We start from the raw sequence: 27,955 nt of genomic DNA, 5'->3' as shown, positions 1-27,955 counted from the left end.
TAGCTCTGAAATCTTGGTTTCTCATTACTGCTGCATTGAATTTCTCTTCCATTTTATGATTATACGTAATAATTATTCTATATAATTTTAAACTTTATAACATAAATAGATATTTTAATTTTCTAGGTTTATTATGCTTGCCTTCATGTTAATTATTTTATTTCATGTCGAAAATCCTTTTCGAGAAACACATACATTTTTATAATGTTAATAATTTTCCATACATTCTGAATTCAGGTTGAGAAATTCCATGCTTTGAATTGTAAGATAATCTAAATATAGAGCATAATACACAGATTGGATTGCACTTTTCAAATGTAGAGTTCCTCTTAAGGTTGATTCAAACACACATCCATTACTTTCGACGTTCTTGAATACTTCACCTTAACCTCAGAGGAGACGCCTAACCAGTTCTGTATGAGCTGAAACACTTTCTTGTCTGCTAACAATCCTCGATGAGTAGCAGCAACTCCCACTCTTTCCACAGCATCAAATTTATCAGCCTGCATGATATACATGTAAATAAGAGAATGAGTTTTCGAATTAAAGAAAAGTGATTAGGCAAGAGACATTTGACGGTATACCCATATCTCGATATACGAGGAATACTAAATAAGAAGAAATTATTCTACCATTGCTGATTCAGCAGGGACAGTTCCATCACCGTCTGTGCAGGAGTATTCAGGCTGCGAATGACAAAATTATACCGTAAGCACCACCGTGGCAATTATACTGTCACGAAGTTTTCTATCCAAAGATGTTCCATATGGTTAATGTTAAAAAATATGCACATAACACGGGGTAATTCACACTGTCATGTTCTCATGATCTTTAGACGTGAAAATTAATACATAGCAAAAGAGCATGTAAACGAGATACAGAGGTGCTGTATGCTTTTGTACTTCCATATAAAAACACATGGGATTCGCTCAAATTCCCATAGGTAGGAAATAAAATCCAAGCAGCAGTTACCATTGTGTGGCATATTTCAGATACTTCACTTATGGGAGAACTTTCTGAACCATAGCTGCAAGAAAAAGAAGTATGGACACCGGTCAAAGTTGGTGACAGATTTATTGCTCAGAAATTTCAGAACACCAATGCAAAATTTGTCAAATATTATGCAAACTATTTTCACTACAATAAAACTAGCCCCTCCCAGTTCTGCAACTCTTACAGAAAATCTTAGTTATAAAGATATGGTTGTTTGATTGATGTTTCGCATCTCTCTTCTTTCGGGTTAAGTTTATTAAGTTTCCTAATCAAAGAAGATTTCATGATCCGTGCTTGCATGGTTTTCTTTCCTATATATAATCAAATCTCACTGAAAAGTCCATATAGATGGCAGTTCATGTTTTCATGACAATTCTCATTTCTCATTATGGCTGATGGAATCAAGAGAATCCTTGCAAATCAGAACTTCAACTTCACTGAAAATCAAAAAGAGATGAACAACTAATAAGCCACCAACCAAACATCAAAAGGTGTGTCGAAAGTTGTTCCATAGATGTTGTAGAAGGAAATTCCTTGGGGAAGTTGAGCTTCATTGAGAACCTTCCGGGTACCAGTAGCCCACTCTAAAATCTTAAAGTTGAAAGGGAGAGCGATTGTTTTACCATCATAATTTAGCTGCAAGATGTAAGAAAAAAGACTACCATAACATAGGTAACGTAGAGTTGCAATTAAACACAAAAGGTCATAGAAATGTGAAGAATAAGACACAAAGCAACACAATAACTGGCATTTACATGTTCTATGTTTGAAACATTTTCTACTGCCAAGGTTAGAGGATTTACCTCGTTGTTTCTTAATGCTTCTTCAAAAAGAGTCACACATTCATTGCAGCCATAGGATTCCTTTTCAACTGAATTTTCTCCGTCCTTGGATTGCTTTCGCCAGACATGAATTTCTGGTTGTTTTTTCCAATTAAATTCAGGGTTTGGCAACATCTCATAAATGGATGGGCACTCTACCAGCTAGCAGAAATCAAAGAAGAACATAAGGTAGGGAGAAGAGGACAAGGCGATGTCTGACAATAGGAAGTGTATAATTAAACACAATACAAAACCGATAGATATTCTAGAGAACCAAATAAAACTGGTAGATTGAGAAAGTCTTGGAGAAAAAAGTCAAATCATATTTGCATCAACAAACTAACATTCAACTATTCACTGAATGTTATGGGAAAATGTAGAACTATAAAAGATGAGCGAATGAATTCGGCATTCACTTCAACAGGATCATCCTTACAACTCTAGCTGACATTACCATAAAACTCAAAGGATAATGGCAAATCTCATATTTTTCATTACATCTTAGTGGTTCATGGAATACTAAGCATACTATACTGTGCCCAATCATCTTCATGTTTTGGTTCATCCAGACCTGCTTTGAAATGATGCAAACATCATTTTAATGGGCAGCACATTGTATTAAATAGGTATGTGATCGGGAGGAAGGAAAACAAGAGTGAAAGGACAAAAATTTGCTTATTTGCCTATAAACCAGAAAGAGTTGAATCGAAAGCCTAAGCAAAAATGTACAGCAAATGGTACATTATTTCATGAGGCAACACAAAAAGTCCTTCAACCATGAAGTTTACCAGTTGATGCATTGACCATCTTGACACAAAAAAGAAGCTTTCAAATCCTTCAACGAACTGCAATCCCGTAAGCAGAGAATCATTGATGCATCCTGGTGCACCTGCTCAAAGATATCAGATCTCTATTAAGTTGATTTAGTCAATGAATGCAGATGATCTACTTGATCGAAAGATGAATCTAACCATAAGAAGAAGCACTCTGCCACAAAAATAAATGTAATCTAGCACAAGATTTACATGGTTCAGAAAAATAATATGTACATCCATGGAAACCCATTCAGTAAAACCATCAGTAGATTCAGCATAAACCGACATTCTGACTAGAGAGAATGGACTTTAAATCTCCTACCAAGCTCCAGTATAGCATTTTTTACTTACAGCCAAACTTGATATAAGGCTGACTACAAATGAAATGCTGTCCATTTTGATTTCTATGAAACAAAAATAATGGCATAAAGAAAAAGAAAAACAAAAACAAAAACAAAAAGAAAAACAAATGTCATATTTTGCCACCTGGAGAGCACCTCTATTTAAAGGTTAAGTACAATAACATCTCCTGCTCTACAGTGCAAGCAAAATTGTTTGGGAAAAAAAGAAGAAAACATATGTAAGGAATAAGTGGTGGCACTATGTTATGCTTCAAAAAACAACTGGCATCAAACGAGGAATCCCTCCAAAGACACGATAGATTTTCCCCTTAGATTCCTTAATTCTCCAAGATCCAAGGATTGGTCCAATGCTAGAATCGATAAACATAAAATAATTGGAATACACTTCAACTTTTAGTACGACAGCTTGAAAATTAATCAGGTTTACGATCAGTAAAGTAAAAAAAATTTGGTTGGTGCCATTTTTCAACTTTCCTTCTTAGTGGAGCAGCATTTTCAAATCAAATATAGTTTGTCATAGTAGTGTGTCCAGCAATGATACAAAAGATAGATCACCTTGGAAGGGAGTGGCAATGGTAATCCACTTATTAACATATTTGGAGAAAGTCTGCAGCGAAAATTAAGCTTGTCGTCAAGCCTCCATTTCCAACAGCATAAAAATGAATGAGTTAATTTGTTCTAAAACAGGTACTGAAATATTCCATTGGAAAGAAAACAAATGTAACTAATTAGAAACTAAACAAGTGAGGAGAAAATAAATCGATCAATTTCCACATATGAGGTCAAGAGAAAAAATCACAAAAAGTAAGAAAAAGTGTGGTCAGGTTTTCATGGCAGAGAAATTAAAACATTGAGCAACTCAGGGGGAGCAAACCAAAGTACTCTTGAACTTTGCATACAGCAACATAAAAAGCTCCTATAAATTATCTTTTAATGCAAAGGAGTGACTACTATAAACAAAGGTATGGTGACGACTTTGCTGATTATTTCACACGCATGACGCATGAAAATAATTTTATTCTTGTTGAGTGTCGATTGGTGTTATCTTACAGATACAAGCAGGTGCAACTTTTTCACTTGCAACAGTGAAGAAGTATGTGTGGATATATGCACTATGAGGGTTGAGTGTCCATTTAAAAAAAGAGGACTTTGCACCGATATACATTCAAAGACATCATATTCAACTTTTGATGGCCATATAAGGCCAAGTATTCTCAAGATTAGAAAATTTATCATATCAAACTAAATTTTAGAAAATAATTAACAATACCTGTGCAAACTAACAACAATACCGTAATTATCTGGAGTTCACAGTGTTCAGGAACTTGTAAGGATGCACGTGAATTTCTAGAAACTAAACATCAATATTTGGAGCAAGAAGCAACTTATATGTTAATATCTGAATGGTACAAGTCAATTAATGGAAAGCTATAGCTAGTTAGATGCAGATAGTGTTCCTGACAATGAGTTACCAGGCTCTCTCATGTGCTCGTGATTCTGGTATTTAGACGCAACGTGATAGTTTAGTTTAATTCATTAATTACCTGAAAGAAATATGATATGAAGGTAATTAAGGACATGGAAAACCATAAAAGAACTAAACATACATCACTATTAAGAGATATAAAACATGACACCAGCAGTCCACCCATTGAGTGAGAAATTATATTGACTTTCCTTCCCCCAGAGGCCTTATACGCAGCCTCCAATTTCTCTTTTAGGCCATCCATTAACTTGTCAATCCTGTAAAGTAATAAGCACAAGAAGTAAATATATTTAACTAAAGCTTTTACGACAGAAAAAGGATGGAATTTCAAAAAGTACTACTGTAATAGTAATCTGCACATAAATAGAAAAATGAAAAGGCGCCATGGTGGAAATTTTGAGCAGAAAAATTACCTATTGCTTTGCCGAAAATCATAACCATATCCGAACAATGTTGTTCCTTTCTTGTACCCACATCCAACAAGCATGTCAATCATATCATGGAAATGGTACACGTCGGTCAAATGTAGACACTTAACAAACTGGAAAATCAAAAAATAAAATCAGTATCACAGAGAGATGGAAAGAGAAATTAGGACACTAAAGAATGGCTAAGCAATGGAAACAACTTATAGCTATAGAAAACGAATTTTCTTGCTGGGCTCATGGTAATCGACAAGGGGACAAAAGAAATGTGAACCCAGCATTTCTCTCGATCAGAAAAGGGATGGCACTGGAACTAAGTTTGGTAGGCCCAGTTAAAGTAAATTGGTCAAGAAAACTTTTGTTTACAATGAGATCATGGGCAAAGCACACGCCAGAAAACATCTAAAACAACAATCTAGGAATGCCACAAAACGGGCATGTGTAGTTTAAGATATCATTCGTATCAGCAAGCACACACATTTTGTATCTCTTTCTCCTTTTCACTAGGTAGCAAAACCATCTGTCTACCCGTCTTGTACAATGTCAGTAAATTAGAGAAACATCACGGAAAGCACGCGCGAAAGAACGGGCTAAAAAATTCAGAAAATCAAACAAGTGAAAAGCTTACAAAAGAAGGGTCCAAAATATCAATGGCATAGAGCCCGTAATCATCTTGCGGCACAATGATCTCCGTAGCAGTATCCAACGACTCCGTATATCCTGAAAAAACGTGTTACTCCGCACACTTACCACAGCAAAAACGAAAGACAAACAAAAAAAGCAGATAATTTTCAACGCACATACCCAACATATAAAGCAAAGAAACACTAAACAAAAGCATAAAAAGAGAAAAAGAAAAACCCAGGAAAAAAAGAACCTGTTTTTGAGTTGTAAACGGACCAAGCCTTCTTCTTGAACTCCAAGTCAGCCAACATTATCCGAACCCAAATCCGGGTCTCGAACCCGAATTTCTTCCTCTTCGAATGAAGGATCGAGCCACCGATACCCGACACCAACAGAACCGGGTCACGATCAACGGTATCGTCTGTGTCGGAGCTCCCACAACAGCAGAAGTCCCCAAGCATTGTCACAGAAAAATCCCAAGAGTTGAATGTGGGTTGGTTGTGGATTTTGGGATGGTGATCAATGCTGGATGTTGAGATCACTACAGATATAAACTATTATTTATTATTTTTTTCCAAATTATATAATAAATAAATAAATTGATTGAAAGAAAGAAAATATAGATTATATTTTAATTAAAATTATAATAATAATAATAATAAAAATAATTTAATTTTAAACAAATAAACAAGTCACATTGAGATTTGAGCAATATGTATATTATATTAATAAAAATAAGTAGATCTTACAAATTCGTTAATCGAGTAAACTCGATTTATATTTATTGTGAAAATTTATATTTTTAATATAAAGATATATATTTTCATGAATTTAAATTTTATCGTATATATATATATATATATGTTTAACAAAATGGAAAAATGATACAATTTCACAACAAAATTTATGTTTTTATAATCACATATCCCCCCATATCGTTACAACATATATACATATACATACAAAATTTTGGGCAAAAACTTGTGTGAGACGGTTTCACGGGTCGTATTCGTGACTCTTATTTGAGTAATCCATGAAAAAGTATTACTTTTTATGCTAAGAGTATTTTTTTTATTTTGAATATGGGTAGGATTGACCCGTCTCACAAATTAAGATCCGTGATACGGTCTCACATGAGACCCACTCAAAATTTTGATATTAGATATTTTTTTGCAAAAAAATTAGAAATTATGAAATTTTTCTTGTAATTATATTATATATGGTGTTCTATATTAACTTTAAATTTTTTTGGAGCAGAATTAAAAAACAAAAGAAATTTGGAGTAGGGACATAAAATCATGCCGCGAAATTAAAATGGTAACTTTAGACTTTTCCATTTATGATTATTATAATATATTATCTTATTTATGATATAATAAAATGATCGACGTGGGTAGCTCAGCATTTAACATTCACTAACTTGTCACCACGTGTATAGTAGGTGAAGATAAATATTTCATTAATAATAATATAGAGAGCGGTCTTATGTGAGACTGTCTCACGAATTTTAATCTGTGAGACGGATCAACTCTACCGATATCCACAATAAAAATTAATACTCTTAACATAAAAAATAATAATTTTTCATAGATGACCCAAATAAAAAATTCGTCTCACAAATACGACCCGTGAGATCGTCTCACATGAATTTTGCTCAATATAATATAATAAAAGCTCTTAATAAACAAATATATTTATGAAATCCCTTCCACTGAAAATAAACAAAAAAACAAACTCTAGAAAATTCTTATTTATTTCATAAACAAAATGCGTGTCCAGTTTTTCTCAAAGCCAGCCTGGCGGCCTTGGTTTGTTGGGATAAATTGGAAAGTCTTATCAAATACCATTAGGATATGCTGCATATTTGTAGTTAAGTGATGGTAACAAATCACCATCAGCCAAATTTGTTTTCTTTCTTTTTAAAATTTTGGAAATAAAATTCAAAATGAGATGCGAAAGCATAAACCTTATAACATTTATTTTTAATGTAATTTTTTTAAATTTTTTATCAAAACCTACAAAAAAATGTCGAGATTTTTCTTCAAATTTAATGTCAAATATTCAGATCCGAATAAGATGCCGATTTAGTTAGATCAAGTTATAATATCATCACAAAATAAAGATTCAACATTAACAAATAGATTTAAACGATCGTTTCTATGGATGTAAACTTGATTTTTGAGTTTTCCAAATTCGATTTATATTCATAGTCCATAGCTTGCACGACGTGTTTAACTCATAGAAAATTATGTGTTTTTTTCAAGATCGTCATTTTCAAATGTATTTGACAATATCATCATCCATCAAGCAAGTTCTCTCTTCAAGAGCACCTATAATAGACTTCAGAATTCAAAACAGTATTTTTTAAGGAATATTCGGAGAATACATGTGCAATTGTTGAATAATTTATCTTGAAGTTGCCCAAATAATGGCACGGGGACAATAAGGTCCTTATCAAGACTGGAAAATTGAGCATTCGTGCCTACATTAGGGTGCAACGGCCCAGGCGGACCCAAAGACAACGATTAAAGGACCTTCATTGGGAGAAACACACAAAAAGTAACATGGCAAAGAGCGATCATTTTTTTAAAATAACTTAATTCCATGATTATTTTTTGGAAATATTTATTTCCTGATTATGGACACTACCTGAATGGTTGATTTTGACTGCATATGAAAAAATAAAAGACTAGAAGCCAAAAATCCCATATTCGAATTTTTTTAGAACTATCGGTATAAGAGCAAGGGGGTGTAACTGGAGTGTCGAGATGCCTCGATGTGCATGCTCGCCCGAGGTCTAGTTGGAAATATCTCCATATAATGAACTCAACTAACAGTCTTAACATTTAACGTATTATCTATGATTCTAGTTAGAAACCCAAGTACGATGGTTATCAGTAGTTGCTTCGAATTGTGAAACCAAACTTCTACTTAAGGCACAATTGCCTGTAGACTCTGGTTGACAAACCCGAAGATGAATCCTTAACTATAATCTTTTGACCGCTTTCAGAGAAACTTTGAAAGAGATCCATCAGTGTCGATCTGAGGGATGGTTTCTCTATATTTACTATAATATCTTTTGTTCTTTAGCTTTATTTTACTGCTCGAGGTTTTACGACAACAATGAATTCCCTTCATAATCCATTCAGCTTTAACGGGGGAAACCACGCATAGAATTTAACAAAATGACAACACATAAACTATGAGAAAAAGGGTATCTGTAACAAAACCAGAAGAACACAACACCCCAGACTCCAAATGCCTATGTTGAAAAAATTGTCAACTCCAGCCATCAATCTCTACAGGTCTTGTACAGTCAAACCTACACACGACAGTGGAAAATTCAATTACTCAGTGTAAGCTGCCGAGTTGATGAAAGTGAAATGACAATTAAAAAGAAGCACAAAACACGGACAATCTACAATAAAAGTTGTCAAAATGTGGGCAATCCTCTAGTAGCAAGTTTTGCTTCAATAAAACAGAACAGACTAGAGTTCATCCTCAACACAAACTATTATTTAAGAACTGTCCAAGACTAAACATGACTTGAGGAAAAAAACAGCATACCCGGTGGGAGTGATTGCTTCAACTTGTTGGCCTTCTCAGTGTCGAAAACACAAAGTGTGTAAAGGTACTTAGAGCAACGAACCTTAAACTTCACTGCATCCTTAGTCCTCTTAATTTTCACCGATCGTGCGTCCTTCCTTCTCGCAGTAAGAAGGAAATCTTTGATCTCATGGATTTGCTTAGGCTGGAGATTAACAATGGCCACAATATTTCAATTGGAAACCCACACACAGTACTATAAGCTAACTAGAAGCAATATAGTTAAGGCACACGAGAACAAGTTATTTTTGTGTCAATTAAACTTTATCTCTGATTTTAAGACACAGTTGAATCACAAAAAAAAATCGACTCATAACACTGGATTTTTTTAACGTTTTTTAATGAGTTTGAAGCAGAAGATTTAACATCCGCGTGGGTTATAATTTTATGGGTTTTAGTTTATTCTATTAACTTGAAAATCAACTATATTGCTAATTTACTAATTCAAAAACAAAGAATTTGTAACAAGGAGTTTCATTCAGGAATTATGCAATAGACTTTAAACTTCTCATCTATACCTTTTTATGCTGATAACGTCATTGCAGAATCTAAAACATCCACAACAACAATGGTTCTGAATTCTCTCCTAAATCATATGCTTAATTATTATAACATTAAATCAAGCCCATTCAATATTGTCAATAATACTCCTTGTTGTGGAACGAAGTCAAATTCCATAATCATATTTAAAACATTTAGAATATCACTATTTGCACAAAACCTGAACAGCTAATCTTTCACCGAAGAATCATGAAAATGAGGTATTGTTCACAACGGCATTGCTCTAAAAGCAGTAAATCACATCATATAAGCATGAAAATTCATTCTAAACATAAGCGCAGTCCATATTCTCAGCTCATTTCACACAAAATATATCACGAAAACGTAAAACATTTACCACAAAGATTCAAGACATCACAGATAGAATATTCTCCGCCACAAATATCGGTTAAACAGATCAGAATAGCTTTTCAATGGGTAAAATGAGCACACTTACCATTGTCTCCGACGATCTTAAGCTTCTGTCCTAGCTTGCCGGGAGTACCTGAAGGAGCAAAAACCCTAGATCTTGAATTTGCATATTTATAGCAAACGGATTCAGTTATCGGCTCGTTCAAAAAAAATTAGTTATGGGCCCGAGTTCGACCAACCTATTTGTTCAGCCCATATAATTTGGGCCTACAATAGAAGGATACTGTTTTTGGGCGTGGTTTTATGATAAAAATATTGGTGAAATGAATTATGCTGTGTCAGCTGGAAATTTTTTATTTTTTTTTGGGGAAGATGTTTGTCTCAATCTCTTCTCAAACCCCAGATTATATATAGAATTTGAGAATTTGGTATCAGATAGACTGTACGTCATCCATGTATAGGATTGAAATTTGACTACTCGTTATAATTTATATATGGAATTCTTGGTTTAATTTAATATAAAATATAATTTGTAAGTTCGATACATTTTTATATAAATAGGAATCGTGAGAATTTTTTTTTTTCATTTCAATTATGTGTTTTATTTTTTCTTATTTATGTATGTTGTTTTTTAAAAGAAATAAGAATGCTACGAAGGGGGTATTCGGACTTTAAAAATTGGAGTATTTTGGAAACCAAATATGATTAGTTGGTTAATACGTGGTTCTCTCACTTATTTTAGGTTACAGATAATAATATAATATGGATATATAAGTCTAGTATTCACGTGGTGTATGAAATTAATCATATTTGCTTAACATATCACTAAATCTGAATACTAAAATTTGTATATAATATAATAGATTTAAGGCTTTTAGTTAAATTTATTTAAACTTTAGGTTGTACGTTTGTTTCAATTTATCACGTTATATTTTAAAAAAGCAAAACAATACAGCATTTAAAATAAAATAAAATATTATTATTTGTTGGTAACGTCGAGGAACATTTAAATTAAGATGTTATAATTGCAAATAGATGCAATACTTGAGAATTGAAAAAAAAAAACTAAATTTAGTTTGTTCATTTAGGTTCTTTATATTGGGACTATTGGAATGATAAAATTGGATAAAAGAGAGTGACTGATATTAATAATATAATATTTTGTGAGTTTTTTTTATTTAATTCGAAATAAAAAAAAAAATGGGTTGCAATATCAGATGACCTTCGTACCATCCATCTAATATTGAAATTACATGATCTAAGAACTTAATGATATTTTCCTTCTCTCGTCCTAATTATTGCGGGATCTGGTTTTCAAAATAAAACAAATGATCAAGTCCAAATAATTTTCGCGAATATTAAACATGCATCCGAACACAGTAGGAATCGGATGAAGAGCAAAATAAATCAGCCCACAAGCGTATCCAAGTGCTCCAGTCAAATTCGAAAATGTTAGCGTCGGAGTCATGTTTATCTAACATACGTACAAACACGAGAGAATCGGATCTGTAGGCATGACAAAACAAAAGCATCCCAAAAGAGAAGTGGCGATCACTTGGATGACCAACTTCTTCTTCCTATATCATTCATGCAACAGGGATTCGGAGGCTCTTATTCCTATTTCCTTCCACATCCCACTAGTTCGGATTATCTACAGTCATGATCAGTCACTGTGCCTTGTTCTTCCCGAAAAGCAAATTTATCGAGTATGTGTTCCCTTTCTGTGCTGCAGTTTCTACGCGCTTTGCACCAATCTAGAATCATTTGCACAAAAATTTAGACGGGGAGAGAGGATATGAAAACTTGATATAATCATACACAAAATAACTCATCTTCAGTATGCCATACATTTTAACTTAGACATGAGTAGCCAAAAGTTCTCTTAGGACACTAGAAACATGGATCTTTACCCAAGAACAATCGACTAATGAGTTATTTCTTGTTAGATATGGATTTGGCAACTCACAGGAGAGTTATATGATCAATTCGATTGGGTATGGTTCGAAAGGGGTTCCGGGGAATGGGAATATTATGAATCAAGTTATCAATCTCTGCAGTTCTGACTTTCGGTTGGTAGCTAGACAGTGAAGACGACAGATGGTAAATATCAGATAACAACAGCTGGTAAATGATACCTTATCCATGAGCCAGTATCCAACTGTTGGAATATACTGCATCAGGTACATGACAGCAAGCACAGGCTGCACTAAGAAAACCTTAACATCATTCTATATTGTATATTTCATGAAAACAAAAAATGAAGAAAAAATATTGAGAAATGGCTTTGCTATAATTCACATGTGCAGGACGAAGAAATATTATAGCCCATCTAGTGAAAATCACAAATAAAATAAATACAACCCGAACATATCCCTGATTGACTCCATTCCAGTCTGGGCCCTCCAGTTCCAAAACAAGATCAAAATCAGATTCGGATTCAAGACCTGATTTTTTCTCTTCTTGCTTTCTCCTTCTTTTATCCCGCTAGCCACATGGGCGACAAGGAGTCCATGTGTGTGGAATTCAAAATTAAAATACGAAATGGAACTACACCTCAATTAACGAACCTGATGTGAAATCCAAGCTTCCTTCAGACCATGAGTTGCAGCAATTATTGTGAGCTCTGCACACCTCTCTGAAGACACTCGTTTCTGTAAAGTAATAAGTGAACACTTCAGAAGAACTTCATCAAGCCACTTTCCAGCCAAAAGTTGTGCACCAACAATAAATGAAGTAATAAAAGGCTCAATAACATGGTTTCTTTAAATTGATGAAACCAGAATCTGAAGTGCCGCTTCCCGCAATGGAAGACTAATATTGAAAATAAATCCTACTTTAAAAATCAAACAAGAGCGTAGAAAGACTGCATAGGCAATATGTGATGAATCGACATTAAAATTTGATTGGCCGTTAGCATTAGTAGATGCTTAAAATATCGATGTACTGCAATAGTATAGTAATTCGCTTAGCATTATTCAGTGATTCCTGATTCTACACAAACTAGAATTCCGATGTGAATAGCGATTGAGATATCGATACGTCGATTTCATCCTTTTATCTTACGAGCCAGAAACAACAGTAGTCAACAAGGTAAAGTAAACAGAATGGACAGGCTATTAACAAATTTTTAATAGCATTTGGTGGATCCTTAAAATTTTATTGATGGAGTAGTACTTTATGTGTTTACCTCAGAAGAACTATTTTCTGAGGTACTTGTCATTACAGGCCCAGGATAAACGACAGTCACCTTGATTCCTCTCGTATAAAGCTGAAGAAGAAAAAAAGGCGAATGCAGAAATAAGAGTTAATATCTAGGATTCCATGTTTGAAGCTTACATACTGGTTTTGTGAATGTCATCATGCATAAAACGTAATTTCTTTGTCAATTTCCCTTTCAAATGTCGTAACCCAAGTTTTTCAAAAAACACGGTGTTCAGATGATTAAGAAGTTTGCTCCTATATTTAATGCTATTTCATGTTCAAGAATATCCAAGTTATAGCTTGGATTTAATAGGATGTTATCTTCCTGGTTTTTCCAAATCCTTAAGATTACAGGATACCAAATGTTGTTTATACTCACTGCAGATGTGCAAAAACAAACAAGAGATTGATAATAGAGGTATTTTATTTTCCTCCACTTTTACGGTATCAGAGCAAGTTCATTAAAACCTTTCTCCCATGGTTAAAAGGCGATGACCAAAGCCAGAAAAGGAGATTCATCTGTGTCCCCGAAGGCATATTACAAAAAAAGATTGACATACTTCAAATGAATAGTGTTTGGAAAAAAATAACACCGAAATAGGGTATATACACTTAAAGAAAAATAGTATAAAATATGAATGAAAGCCACACCTCAGATCGCAGTGTATGAAAATACCCATTCACAGCAAATTTGGAAGCAGAGTAGACAGCCTGTCCAGGAGCGGGCGCCTTTCCTGCAGCACTGCTCATCTATGCAAAGCCGTGGAAACAAAATTTTAAGGGTGAGAGATGGATACAACTTGAAAACAAAATTTGTAGGACATTCATACAATCCAGTCAGGCATGTGACATTCTGAAATGGGAGAATGAAGAAGTGTAGAGGCATGGAAATCTTGGACTTCGATTTATAAAAAAAGACGGTTGAGAAAAACACAGTTAAAAGCTAATGCAGTGTATTTGAATGTCAAAGCAGTTTCAGACACACAAGATGGACCACCTGCAAGTCTGCGAAATGAAACATTGCATGAAACATACCACAACAAAATGTCCACTGCCCCGCTTCAACATGTGAGGTGCCAAGAATCGCGTTAGAGAAATTGGCCCCAGTACATTGACATCAAATGTAGCCTAATAAGAATGCATATATTCAGATGATTAATCTCCGTGAGCTCTCCTGGATTAAACATAGGCAACATAATTCAACTCTTATAATAAACTGATATAAATGGGGAACTAAATTTGATATTCCTTTAACGGAAAATAAATAAATGTAAGTTGTGCATGTCAGTGAGTCAGCTAGTGATGCAGAACAGTAGAAGTAACAATACAGATACTGTACGGATATGATATGCAAGAGTACATATTTTTGACAATTCTATTCAGTTATGAAGCATGCCACAGCAAACTATGACATTCATGTAAGAAAATACTTGCAACCAGTATCCATACGGACATTTTGAGTCTAAAGACAGAAGAGCTCTAAATAAATGAGGTGTCATCTAGGGGTGCAAACGAACCGAATCGAGCCGAATAATAGTAAAAAAGTCAGGCTCGAATTCGGCTCGAAATAGGTATATTCGAGTTCGAGCTCGATTCGAAGTTCGATAATTTCAAATATTTGGGCTCGAGCTCGGCTCGAAATGAAGTTCGAGTTCGAGTTCGGCTCGAAATATTCGAATATATTCGTGAACTATTCGAATTATTGCTCGGATATTAAGGTTTGAAAGCTCGAAATGCTCGAAATATTCGAAATGTATATATATATATATATATATATATATATATAATTATATTATATTAATAAAATATTAAGGCTCGCGAACTATTCGCGAGCTATCGAACAAAATAATTTGGGCTCGAGTTCGGCTCGAAAAAAAGTTCGAACGTATTCGAGTTCGGCTCAAATTCGATAAGTTCGAATACGAATCGAATATTTATCGAGCCGGCTCGAAAAACTCGCGAACATGTTCGGTTCGTTTGCAGCCCTAGTGTCATCAACTTAATTCATGCAAATTACTTTCCTAATCAGAGAACATACTCGAGCATCTGCTGCCATCTAATTTTTTCCTCTTCCATGACAAAAATTCATATACACAGAGATCCAATCTTATCTAATTTTTTCCTCTTCCATGATAAAAATTCATATACACAGAGATCCAATCTTATAACTACAATCTTACGTCAATATAAAACAAGGACTTTTAATGAGTAATCTCACTTTCACTAGAATAAAAAAATCAAAACATATCGAAACAAATTTGTCACTGTAAACTACCTACGTAGTTGAAGGCTGAAGTGAAATAAGTAGAGATGAAAAATGGGTGAAGAAAAATGGCTGAGAATTTCAGAAGCCTATTAGATACATACAAAAAATATAGTAATTTTCAGTTGTCGTTCAAATGTTGTGTACTTCCCTTTCTACAAAGTTACACCTTCATGCACCCGGTGTGTTCCCCTACTATCTTCTCATAAGAAGTCAATTCTTCTACCACAAGAATAACTTGGTTGGCCAAGTTTCGTATATAAAAAATTCTCAAAAGCTTGATGTTATTAAATTTTTTTTATGTTGCATTTGAATGGATGGATTTTAAATCCATATATTTCAAATATATTTTTGTAGTTTTGGAGAATAAATATCATAAAGATTCACTCATGCATGTTTTATAAAGTGTTTCATATTAATTAAAATGGATTTCAAGTTCACCCAATAATGAATGCATTTGAAATTTGTTTTATTTTGTGTAACTAATGTGTAAATAAGCAGTTATGGATTTAATATTTCATCTACTGTTCAATGTTAACAATAAAACTACAATTAAAATCTATCGATTTCAAATTCATTCATCCAAATATTTTAGGTTTCTAATGAAACTGTCAAGCTAGACCAAAAATATCAATTGGAAGAAACAAATAAAAGCAACATTCGTGACAGGTCACTGGTAAAATAAATAGGAAAGATTTTAACCCCATGCAATACCTTGAGACTTTCTTCTGTCACATCCAATGCCGTTGTTTTCTGCTAGGAGAATAGAGTCAAATAACTATCCCAAGACAATTCACCACTCTGGAAATACTCAAAACTTGTTTCATCATAAAAGACTACAAAGTCCAAATTACATTGAAGAGTGGAAAATTAGCTGGATCTCGCAAGTTAATAGGTCTATATATCTATATTTATACGTTCGTTCTAACTCTCAACTCGCTTTTCTAGATTCGTCGATATTGAATCAATCGAACGCACTTCTAACACCTGTTCCACTTTTGGAATCCCTTGGGTTATATCACCAAATCTCGATTTTTCATATATAAATGAACCTTACTTATATTTATTCCTCACAAAAACATTTTGTAAAAAACCCTTTCATCTCTCTATTCATTTATTCTCACAAAATCGCTGTTAAAATTCTAGAAAAAACCAATGGGTGTTGCTTTAGTCTATGATTTCTATCCATATAAAGTCTGATGTCAAAAGTGATTAATTTTTTGTATCTCAGATAATACTTCTGTCCGACACTTGCATAAATATAGTATTATTTCAGGAGCAATACACTTGCGTATATAATCTGTTTCACTTAAGTTATTGTGCAAGAGACATATTCACATACAGGGCGTTCATATGCTGCATTGTGGAACATGTAATCCACACCAGCATCACCAAAACAAGATTCTGCTTTCTGTACAGCCTCTCTCAGATGTTCTTCGCCTTGAGACAAATCCAAAGGTAATATCATTACCTCATCTGGTGCATGTTTTCCTGTCATAGCCATTAAATGGTCAAGATAAGAGAACGCTAAAGACATTTTCACATCAGTTCTAAAAGATGTCAGAAAGGAAGTAAAAAGGATCACAAACCAGTCAAATTTTTCTTCACTCGCTCCAATTCCACTTCATTTCGAGCAGATATGATAAGCTTTGCTCCAAAACTAGCAACTTGTCTAGCAAGCACTTCCCCTTTTCACCAAACACGTACATATAGAACAAGTCAGCTATCAATCATTCATGTCTGTGAAGAACAGCAATAGCAGGTTTACATAAATGCATTTTGGGGACATGTAATGACATAATTGATCCAAGACCAACCGAACACAGAGGAATAACATTTCAAGTGTTCTCATTCCAGCATTAATTTCAGAAACCATTGTTTACCAACTTACAAAGTTGAATAAATCATGGCTATTAGTTACCACAGCAACTGCTTTCATGTATTATACAAACCTTTAATATATAGCTAATGATTTTTGAATTTTTCTTTTTGGCGCACTTTGTAATCCTGGGAGACTCGTGTTTCAGATATTGGGTGCTCTTGGACTAGTGCCCCTCCCATGTACATTGTTTTCTAGTGTTCAATAAAAATATCCTTGCTTTAAAAAAATATATAACCGTTCATATCAATTTATAGCTAAACAGATAGGAAAACCTCAACTAAAGGGCTTTAGTTACGTAACATAACAAACTTCAGGGATATTCCTGTTCAAACGACAAAATCTCATGGAATCTTGAACACCGCTGCTAGACGGCCTAAATTTTCAATTGCAGACAATTACGAGAGAAGATATCTATTTAACAACCAAGTGAAATAATTATCACAACTAAGAAAGGTTAAAATTTCAACATTCAGAAAATAGTTTTTTCAAAGTTTTCAAGAAATCTATTCTCACATTTTGAATTGACAGTTCAGAATAAAAGTATCACGTTTTCCCCGCACCTTGTTCAAACATGTCCTTTCATTTCACCTTTCTAATTCAATCATCACAAAATATCCCTCACTCACCATATACATTTCAATCCATGATCCACTCGTTATCCCAAAGATAATAAAATCATTTTTATACAATTTTTTTAACTCGAGTTTAGTACAGAACCCCAGCAGACTTCTTATCTAAAATCTAAATGTCGATGAAAGATTGGCAACACTTAAAATGATGGCATAGCGTATAGGCGGCTAGGCAGAGAGTAGAACCACCAGTTTATTACATCCTAACAATTAGAAAATAAAATATTAACATTTTAAAACCACGTACCAATGCCGCGGCTGGCTCCTGTAATCCACACAACCTATGCATTCATGCGAAAGAAGCAAAAATTAATAATAATTTAAAAAAAATAAAGAAAAAGAAACCACTTAAATTCAACAGTACAAACAAGGAAACAAACGTTTCCTAACCTTATCCTCAATCTCTTCGCGCTTCACCTGCTTCCTTGACATCAAAGTAAAATCCCCTGTAAATTTCGAGAAAGAGATGTGGCTGAAAATCCCATATTTCGCAACAAAAAATGCAGCAGCAGCACAGCGATAGCTAATTCATCAAGTTGAAATCAGTTAAATAATCATCAGATGTACCATCCGCCTTCAGGAATTTGAAGAAGAATGCAAGGGAAAACACGGCGAGTATCGAAGAACATATCAGGATCAGCATGTTTTTTCGCCTTTTTCTGATCAGCATGTGAATGATCTATAGCGATCTAAGTTGCTAAAGTTGTAATTTTACTAGATGCGACTTTCTGGTGCCTTCCATAAAATCGCATTAAGGGATCTGTAGTTTTTAACTTTAATGAGTATATAATCATGTATTCGGAATACATTGTGCTCAAACTTTGATTTATATCATGTATGTATGTTGCTAGATTCAATCAAAACTCTAAATAGTTATACTTCTTTAATTGTGATGATTAACAGACTGAATTGATCGAGGATCGACTCGAAATGAATATGAGTAAAATTCGTTTCTAATCTTAAATCGATTTAATCGGACTAGTTTTTTATAAGCTGATCATGAACATATTCCTATGTGATTCAAATTTGGTTTGTATTATAAAAAATGAGAAATTAGTTTATATAATGTATCTGGTTTTTTAAATGATTGATGTTGTTTTATATATAAAAAATGGTAAATTAATATCAAATAAATATTCACTTTGTTATTTCAAATTTGGTAGATAATATTGTTGTCACATGTTAATTTGCAAGTGAGGCAGGCACGATGTGTGTCAATTTGTGACTAAAATTGCACAAAATCTAACTTCTTTTTTTATCGACAGTGAGTTTCAGTTCGATTATCTATTAATCCAAAAAAAAAATTAATTTACAAAAATTGTTACATCTGATATGGAGAATGGAGATTCAACAAACGACTCGATATTTAAATTTTTCATTATGATTGAATAAACACACATAAATTACATTAAAATGGGATAAAATCTAAACATCTTGAAATAAACTAGAAAGTTAGAAATGATAATCTGAAATTTACATTGTAAATTGAAATAAAGCTAAGATTTAGAGCTATGATATTTGAAGAATGTTGCATAATTTGTTGGGCCATACAGTTTCCTTGGTGGGCTTTGATTCCTTCCTTCTTTCCTTAACCGAATTGGGTTTATTTAACTTTAATTGTTGGCCTACCAATAGTTGGGCCAGACCTATTTATTTTGAAACCAAACAATTTATATAAAACTTTTGAATACGTTGGTGGATAAAAGATGATATTTTATTATTTTTAGATGTCTACTAAAAAAATTAATTCAAATTCAACATCCACTCATTTCAATTATGTTGCAATTCGATCGAAAATCCAATCAAATTCTCGCATCTCTCTTTTTTTGTTTTTTTTCTTTTTTATGAATAGTGAAATCGATCCAGTAATTTTTTGGCAAAAATCAAATTCCTTGTATCATGCTTGATTTCCAGAAATTTTTTTAAACATTAACTGGTGCACATGAGATAGTCATCTATTTGAGTGGGTCTTACGTGAGACCGTCTCACGGATCATAATTTGTGAGACGGGTCAATCATACTCATATCCACAATAGAAAGTAATACTCGTAGCATAAAATGTAATACTTTTTCATGGGTGACCCAAAAAGAGATCCGTCTCACAAATACGATCCCGTAAGACCATCTCACACAAGTTTTTGCCCATCTGTTTATAGATTGAATTTGAAACATTGACAATTTTACCTACTCCATATTTACAGATATTTGCTCCATAACAATAATAAGTTTTGGTTTGAGAAAATCTCCAAATCCGTCATCGTCGTGCCATGTTAATATTTTTGAAACGAGGGTGGTGGCGGGGATGAGAAGTTGATACCCGAAATTTCGGGTTGGGGATTCACCAAACCCGAAAAAACGGGGATCAGGACGTCACTGGACGTGTATGGGGGTGGGGATAGAATTCGGGGACGGGGATGGCAAGCCCGTCCCGCCCCATTGTCATCCTTATGCATGAGTTGAGTCGAGTCCGACTTCCATCGTACTTGAGATTGACTAGATTAAAGATGTGTGCTCGAAATCGATCAGGTAATCGATTTCAATTTCGAGATCGACTCGTGTACATATCGAGTTACTCAAGCTCGTGTTTGAAAAGAAGAAAGTATTTCTAACATATTGACAAATAAGTTTAGGGTTGAAATTGCAGGCATAAATTAACAAATTACTTCTAAATTTATATCATGTAAAGTAAAAATTAAAAAAATAAAGCCATGTGAGTAGTTTGAGATCTATTCAAAGTATAAACAATTAAAACTCAAACTCGATCAAATCAAGCTGCTCACATACTATTTACGGGTCGCTTGACTCATTTTCTCTCGTACTCTTCCCACTACGAGACATTAATATTTGATTTCTCTATCATCCGTGATAAGATAAACATTGGGAGTTAAATAAATATGTTAATGTACAATAAGCTTAATAGCTTATAATTCAATTTAGAAAAAACTAAAATGGTAGTCATGTAACTTGGTTTGTTATGACTTCAGTCCTACAATTTGTCAAAGTTAAATTTTCATTTAGAAACTTTGGTTTTTTTTTTAAATCTATTTTTTGTTGGAAGCGGCTTAACACATTGAACATTGTTTATTTTCGCCGACTCTCTTACATGACTTAAATGACAAAAATATAAGTTTACGTTACATAAATTAAAATTTATTTAAGCAAAAAAAATAGACATGATAAATGAAGCAAAACAACACTTAATATTTCAAAATTGTAAGAAAATCTTGTTATTTCCATTTATATTTTGCATACATATATTTTAATTTTTGTACTATATGTTTATTATCGGAACATGAGTCGTGCAGGAGATCTTTGGTATTTACCAGATTTTTAGAAATTACATGACTAAAATTAAAAATATCAACCTAAATGACAAAAATTAGTATTTTTCTTTAAATTTAATCATGAATTTAAATTGTCCAAATATGGTTTCTTATTTCAATTTCAACCCATTTTGATTCTTAAAAAATCAAAACCATGCCTCTCACTTACATAAATCAAAATTTTCATATACATTTCATCAACCGTGAGAGTTGGAACGATTAAGGTAGGGCAATTCATATAACCAAGTATGGAACAACAAATGCGGAATAAATTTTTTTTTTTTTGAAAAAAATGCGGAATCTTTTAAAATACGTTATTGTAAATTATGTAAAAAATATGGTTGATTTAGAATTTTTTTTTTAAAACCCAAAACCAAAACAAAAAGTGAAAAGTCAAGTAAAATAAACGAATTTGTAATTATTTCTTCGATTATATCCGAAGCACGAAAACCATGCAATCTTACACAATAAAAGTCTATCTTTCAAAATACATTGTTGAAATTATACGACAAATATATATTTTTTTTCAAACTACGTATTTTATGAGATAATCTCGTGGATATTCACGAGACATATCAATTTGATTTATATATAGAATGAAAAATAATATTCTCTACGTAAAAATTAATAATTTTTCGAATTTTATTTCACTAAAATTTAGTTATTATGCGATCTCTGGAAAAAAAAGCGTGTGAAAACTAAAAAGTCGATTTTTTTGGACATCGGAAGAGTTGTACATCAGAAATTGTACATTCGTGAGGCGGATATAGAAATATCCCAAAGTATTTCTCACGCACCGAAAACCCCAGCTCATTTCGTCAACAGAGGCATCAGTCACAATGGCGGCGGTGAGGAGCGCACTGCTCAAGTACCTGAGAGTGAACGTGAGTCCCCTGCCGCGGCTTCAAAACCCTAGAGCCGCCGCGGGTGGGCTAACGCACCTCATCCGACGCCATATCTCGGAGGAGGCAAGGGGCTCCTTCCTCGACAAGTCTGAGGTTACCGATCGTGTCTTGACTGTTGTAAAAAATTTCCAAAAACTCGATCCGTCCAAGGTAACCCTATCATTTCCCTATTTTCTGATTTTGCCCTGGACGCGTTCATTTTTTCTTTGTGTATGTGAATGTGATATCTTAGAAAGTCGGGTAAATGTTGGTTTTATGGAGGTTATGATGTTTAACGTGTTATTTTGTTTTTCGCTACGCACTGATAGTAGATACTTGATGTACGTGAAAGACGTGATTATAAAAGATCGGGTTTTAGTACACTATTTTTTAAGTCGACCTATATGATTACAACGGAAGAAAGATGTATTAAAAATGCTATGTCCGACTAAGAACAATGTTTGAAGAGAAAAGCGTTGAATTATTTTTTGGAGCTGCAGCGACACAGCTTGAATTTGATTGGGACTTTTAGTGATTGCGGCATATTTGCTCTACGATGACCATGAAAACAGTGAAATGCTCTAAGATGACCATGAAAATAGTGGGTTTGATGTCAAGTAATTTGTTCTTATATCGACTGGATATTTTTTAGTTATTTGTAGTATTTGATGTGGTGAAGGGTTGAGAAACATCATGGTTGTTATAGTTTTTAATTTCCGGTAGAAAGCACGAGATTTGGTGCCGTGCTGCATACAGTTTGCCATTCTATTTGTGCAATGCCCTAGCAATTGCAATCTTATGCACTACAAATTCATCAATGTACCCAGAACACAATGCAATACAGGTAGTTTTTGATGAAGCTGATTTTATTTCTTTGGGCATCGTGCTTAAGATTTTAAAAGGTTTTGGTCATGCGATACACTGTTTTTGCTTTTAAGAAATTGGGTGGTAGTATGGCACATTGTTTTTATAGCTCATTTGAAGATTTTCCGAGTCATAAACTTTGGTATTATTGACAGAATCATAAGAAATATAACAAGGTTTTACTGAAATGTGCCAGGTTGTTTGTTTCATGTGGAAACTGATTGGACCTTGAAGACCATTTTACTTGATTCTTCTGAACCATGATATCATTTATATAATTATCAAGAAATTTTGATAATTTCCAAGGTTGTAAATGGCAAGAGGCGGTGGCGGGGCGGTCAGTGACCGCCTCGACCGCCTACCGCCTCGACCGCCTAGGCGGTGCCCAGACAATGTCTAGGCGGTTGAATTTTTTAAGCAATGTTTTTTATAGATCATCATAGATCATCATCGTTCATGTAAAATGTGTAATTAAATAATGTTTAAGCACAAACAAGCTTCATCCAATATAATATCTTCTAGATAATGTGCAATTAATAAAGATTCATCATCATATTAATGCTATTATACTAACAAAGTAATATAATTATTTTTACCAAAAAACTTAGTTTAAATTTCAAAGTTTCCATCAATTATATATCATTAGAACAAGTTGTAGACTAGACATTACTAATCTTCCAAATCATCTACATATGCACCATATACTACATCTATAATCCTCTCATCATTGGACTCAAAATTGTCGACTAAGTTTTAAAATTGTTGACTAAATTTTTAAAATTGTTGACTACAATTTAAAAATCTTGACTATCCGCCTCACCCGCCTACTCGCCGTCTAGCCCGCCTGCTCGCCGGCTCGACCCGCCTCCCCAACGCCGTATAGTTTGGGCCGCCTAAAACATCCGTCTCATGCATGATAATTTCACATAGGATACATACTAGTTTTGAAAAAGTAAGAGAACTCTAAAGTGCTTGTATACAGTAAGAAAACCAGTCATGTTTCTGTTCTATGTTTCTTCACGAGTTAGATAATTGAATTGATTGGTTCATTACTTCTGATTCTGTATTTGGTTTTCTATATGGGTGGATGATAACATGCCTGTGCGTGCAAGCACGAGTGCCTTTGGGCTTCCACAGAAAGGTCCTTATTTCTTTGCTGGATTGTTTGGTAGGATTTGTATATTGATGCAATGCAATTAGGGTACATTAAGTAGTTACTGATAGGCTCTTTCAGAAAGCTTTCTTAAATTGCTGCTGCCTAACTTCTACCTGTCCACAGTTCCTAACCATGTCTTTCTGTTCTAATTCACTCTGCTTTCCATCACCCAATACAGTAATAAAGCACCCAATACAGTAATAATGAATATCCATTTTGCTTGGAGGCTGCATGATTAGGACAATCTTGAGAATCTTTGATATTAATCATAGGCCGGGACAAAGATTGGAGAGTATAATTGAATGTTGAAGCCAGCAGTAAGATTTTGGAGATGGTTTTATTGAGATTGCAGGAACAGGATACACAGCACGAACAATGAATCATGCATCTATGTATCCCTTGTGTTGTACTTTTACTTGTCTAATTGCTTTCTGTATCTGGATAGTTATATTTTTTCTCTCGTTGAGGGCATTGCTTCTTTTTGTTGCATGTAATTTTATTCGATTACTGACATCGCGTACTATTCTAAATACCTTTCAGGTTACACCGAATGCTCATTTCCAGAATGATCTTGGTCTAGATAGTTTAGACACTGTGGAAATTGTGATGGCTCTTGAGGAAGAGTTTGGGTTTGAGATTCCCGACAACGAAGCAGACAAAATAAACTGCATCAATCTTGCTGTTGACTTTATTGCATCTCACCCGCAGGCTAAATAATGAATCAGCATAGGCACAGGTTCTTATTTTCTTGCGAATTCTCGGGCTAGTTTTTTGAAGTCGAACATATATCATCTCTTTCCTTTTCAAGAAAGCCAAATGCTTGTAAGTTGAACCAAGTGTTTTTTTCCGTTACTCGAGCTTCTTTGCTCTCCTGCATAATTCCCTGTATTGGAAACTACTGGTCACGAAGTTTAATCTTGATTGGTTAAATGCATATTTCTTTGTGTTTTTTATTTACCCGCAACATTATATAAGTGACACACACACACACGTACGTATATATATATATATATATATATATATATATATATTTGTTTTATGATACTGGCTGAGCTATAATTACTGGTTATTAAATTTGATTTATTTTTAAAATTGGAATAATGATTTGCGTGCGATATGAGAAACACTAGTAAAATATTTGAACTTTTGATGCTAACAACTCATGATCGCAACCAGAAATCTCCCTATTATGATACTATCATTGTTTAATGGAAAGATAAAATATAATAAAGTATAACAAGAGTATAATATTTCATGGGAAAATATTCCAATATGTAATAATACTTGATATAAAACTTTAGTGTGCTCGAAATTATATTTTATATTAAAATTTAATCAATATAAATACATAGCCTGAACTCTAGATAGTATTTCTATATATTATTATTATTAGAAAATAATATTTTTTAACTAACATGTTCTATTTTGAGTTTTGTACACTAATTTTTAATTTTCGATTATTTGGTCAAATTAGTGAATAGCAGGTCTTTCATAAGACGGTCTCACGGATCTTTATTCGTGAGACAGATCAATCATGTATACTAGTACAACGAAGCACGCAACGCGTGCTTGTACGATATGTTTTTATAATTTATTTGATTTATATTTAAATGAGGATCAAAATATATTTATAAAAAATAATGAATGACTACATTATAATTTTGATATATGAACTAAAAAATAAAAATAAAAAAGACCCAAGCAAAAATAGAACCTACAACCTCATGATTAAGAAACATAAGCTTTATCCACTAAACTACATGTGACTTGATTTTATTTTTAACACTATTAATATATAATTAGTAATGTAGAGAGTGGGGGTGAAGGGTATTTTAGGTATTTTAAAAAACAGACCAAGGAAGTTACTCTAAACTACTCATCCTTAATAAATAGTAAGAGATATTTACAATAAAAATAATATATTTGACATAAAAATAATATTTTTTCGTGTATGACTCATATAGAATATCTGTTTCACAAAATTGACCTGTCAGACTATCTCATATGAGTTTTTGTGAATAATGAAATGGTGCCGACAAGACAACAATTTCAAGTATCATGTTAGCATTATGGCGAAATCAGACGAAAATCGAAGAAATCAAAGTTACTAAATCAAAATAAAAATTTCAGATATTTAAAGAAACAAAACTCAAAATAAGATAAACTAGTGGGAAAAAAATAATTCTCGATTGATATTATTATATTTGGAAAACTCAAAAAACTAATTTTTTTTAACATCTGAAAAACTATTGTCAGTATGGAAGAAAAGTTGACTTAGCTTCCAATCGTAAGAGTCTTTAATAGAAGACTTCGACGGCCTGAAACTCAAAGTTAATGCAAGATGCAGAGACTCTTTTAATCTTACTCTAAACCCAAATACTTACATTTGTCAATATATTACAAAACCATCCGATTCTAATATATTCAATTAAGATGTTTGACTTTAATTATCTGAAAATTCAAAATTTCAAACTGATAACTCCAAATAATTTTTTTAAAATTATTTGCGATTTTTTTTTGTTTTTGGGAATTTTCATTATTTTCATTTTATTTCTTTCATTCGATAATTGTAATAATTAAAAAAGAGATTTTAAGTTTAAATAATTATTTTATTTGAAATTTATAGGTGACGCATTTCTTCAAACCCAAATTCTTCCATGTGTTATTATATTCTTGGATGGTGATACATATATTTATTTTTCTTAAATTAAATAATCCGAACCATCACTCTTTAGTTATATAATCCAATTAATCTAATAATATTTAAAATATGAACGAAAAGTCATTGTTGTCCCTATTTTTTTTTTTAAAAAAAACAGTACCGAAAAATCGTATACTTAAATTCGTAATAATTATTAATTTCTGATTAGTATGTAAGAATTAGAAATCACTGATTATTCTATAACTAAAAAACTGAAATATTTTGAACAAAAAATGAAATTACTAGGGGTGAACGAATCAAGATGAGGATTAATAGTTTTTCGAGCCGACTCAATAAATATTTGATTTATCTTTGTAATTATTGATCTTGAATCAAACTCGAACATGCCCATATTTGTTTGCTAGTTGAGCTCGGATTCAATTATTTTGTTCAAATTTAATGAATTGTTCGCGGATTTTAATATTATAATAGTATAATATAAACTATATACTAAATAAACGAACTTGAAGTTTTTCTAGTATTTATTTTCGAGAAATATTTTGAACCGACTCAACTCGACTCAGGAAACAAACTCGATTTTTTTGAACTTTTAATAAGTTTTAGCTCGAACGTATCTATTTTAAGCTCTATTATTTTATTGACATTCGAATCGATTTAGTTCACCCTATTATATAGAATTTATTTATATATGTGTTTGATACTCGATTACTTGTGCCAAAATATTGTTTCATGTTTATCATGATGTATTCGTAACTTGATAAATAAAGTGTAGATTTGTATATAATATTTTAGAAAAAATCATTCAATACCAATATAATTTTTTGTATACCAGATCTTATTTTAGTATGAATTTTTTTCCTCTAAATAATTAGTTAATAAAATTTAAATTTTCATTACTCATTGTTTAAATTACTAATTATTTTAGAAGTCTTAAATATCATAAAATAAAAGAGAATTGCCATTAAATGGAATTTTAGCCATTAAAATTAAATATAAAATTTCATTTTATTACAGTTTACGAATCTAAACGAAATTAAAGTACAGCAG

At 32.9% G+C, this 27,955-nt stretch overlaps 4 protein-coding genes across 4 annotated transcripts; 1 reads left to right on the top strand and 3 right to left on the bottom strand.

Annotated features, from left to right (window-relative positions):
- Positions 1-238: 238 nt before the first annotated feature.
- Positions 239-6,071, bottom strand: LOC140823080 (phospholipase A(1) LCAT3). Its single transcript, XM_073184206.1, has 11 exons — positions 5,780-6,071; positions 5,531-5,622; positions 4,891-5,018; positions 4,599-4,734; positions 3,547-3,598; positions 2,603-2,703; positions 1,797-1,976; positions 1,472-1,629; positions 973-1,027; positions 633-686; positions 239-503 (listed from the first exon to the last, which is right to left on the bottom strand). The coding sequence occupies exons 1-11, from the start codon at positions 5,985-5,987 to the stop codon at positions 330-332; spliced, it is 1,338 nt and encodes a 445-aa protein (XP_073040307.1). The 5' UTR covers positions 5,988-6,071; the 3' UTR covers positions 239-329.
- A 2,565-nt stretch (positions 6,072-8,636) lies between these two features.
- LOC140823128 (large ribosomal subunit protein eL38z/eL38y-like) lies at positions 8,637-10,256 on the bottom strand. Its single transcript, XM_073184304.1, has 3 exons — positions 10,130-10,256; positions 9,094-9,277; positions 8,637-8,848 (listed from the first exon to the last, which is right to left on the bottom strand). Exons 1-3 carry the CDS (start codon positions 10,130-10,132, stop codon positions 8,826-8,828), a joined length of 210 nt encoding a protein of 69 aa, XP_073040405.1. The 5' UTR covers positions 10,133-10,256; the 3' UTR covers positions 8,637-8,825.
- A 1,156-nt stretch (positions 10,257-11,412) lies between these two features.
- Positions 11,413-18,737, bottom strand: LOC140823095 (uncharacterized). Its single transcript, XM_073184233.1, has 12 exons — positions 18,587-18,737; positions 18,410-18,465; positions 18,267-18,300; positions 17,098-17,196; positions 16,851-16,999; positions 16,223-16,261; positions 14,281-14,373; positions 13,897-13,995; positions 13,232-13,312; positions 12,612-12,695; positions 12,180-12,245; positions 11,413-11,798 (listed from the first exon to the last, which is right to left on the bottom strand). Exons 1-12 carry the CDS (start codon positions 18,687-18,689, stop codon positions 11,712-11,714), a joined length of 990 nt encoding a protein of 329 aa, XP_073040334.1. The 5' UTR covers positions 18,690-18,737; the 3' UTR covers positions 11,413-11,711.
- A 3,349-nt stretch (positions 18,738-22,086) lies between these two features.
- On the top strand, positions 22,087-25,182 carry LOC140823073 (acyl carrier protein 2, mitochondrial). The gene is made up of 2 exons (XM_073184193.1): positions 22,087-22,397; positions 24,787-25,182. Exons 1-2 carry the CDS (start codon positions 22,182-22,184, stop codon positions 24,961-24,963), a joined length of 393 nt encoding a protein of 130 aa, XP_073040294.1. The 5' UTR covers positions 22,087-22,181; the 3' UTR covers positions 24,964-25,182.
- Positions 25,183-27,955: the final 2,773 nt, after the last annotated feature.

This window comes from Primulina eburnea, chromosome 1, assembly GCF_022965805.1.
Source record: "Primulina eburnea isolate SZY01 chromosome 1, ASM2296580v1, whole genome shotgun sequence".
NCBI classification, from domain to species: domain Eukaryota; kingdom Viridiplantae; phylum Streptophyta; class Magnoliopsida; order Lamiales; family Gesneriaceae; genus Primulina; species Primulina eburnea.
This window is presented reverse-complemented; position numbering and strand designations above follow the sequence as displayed.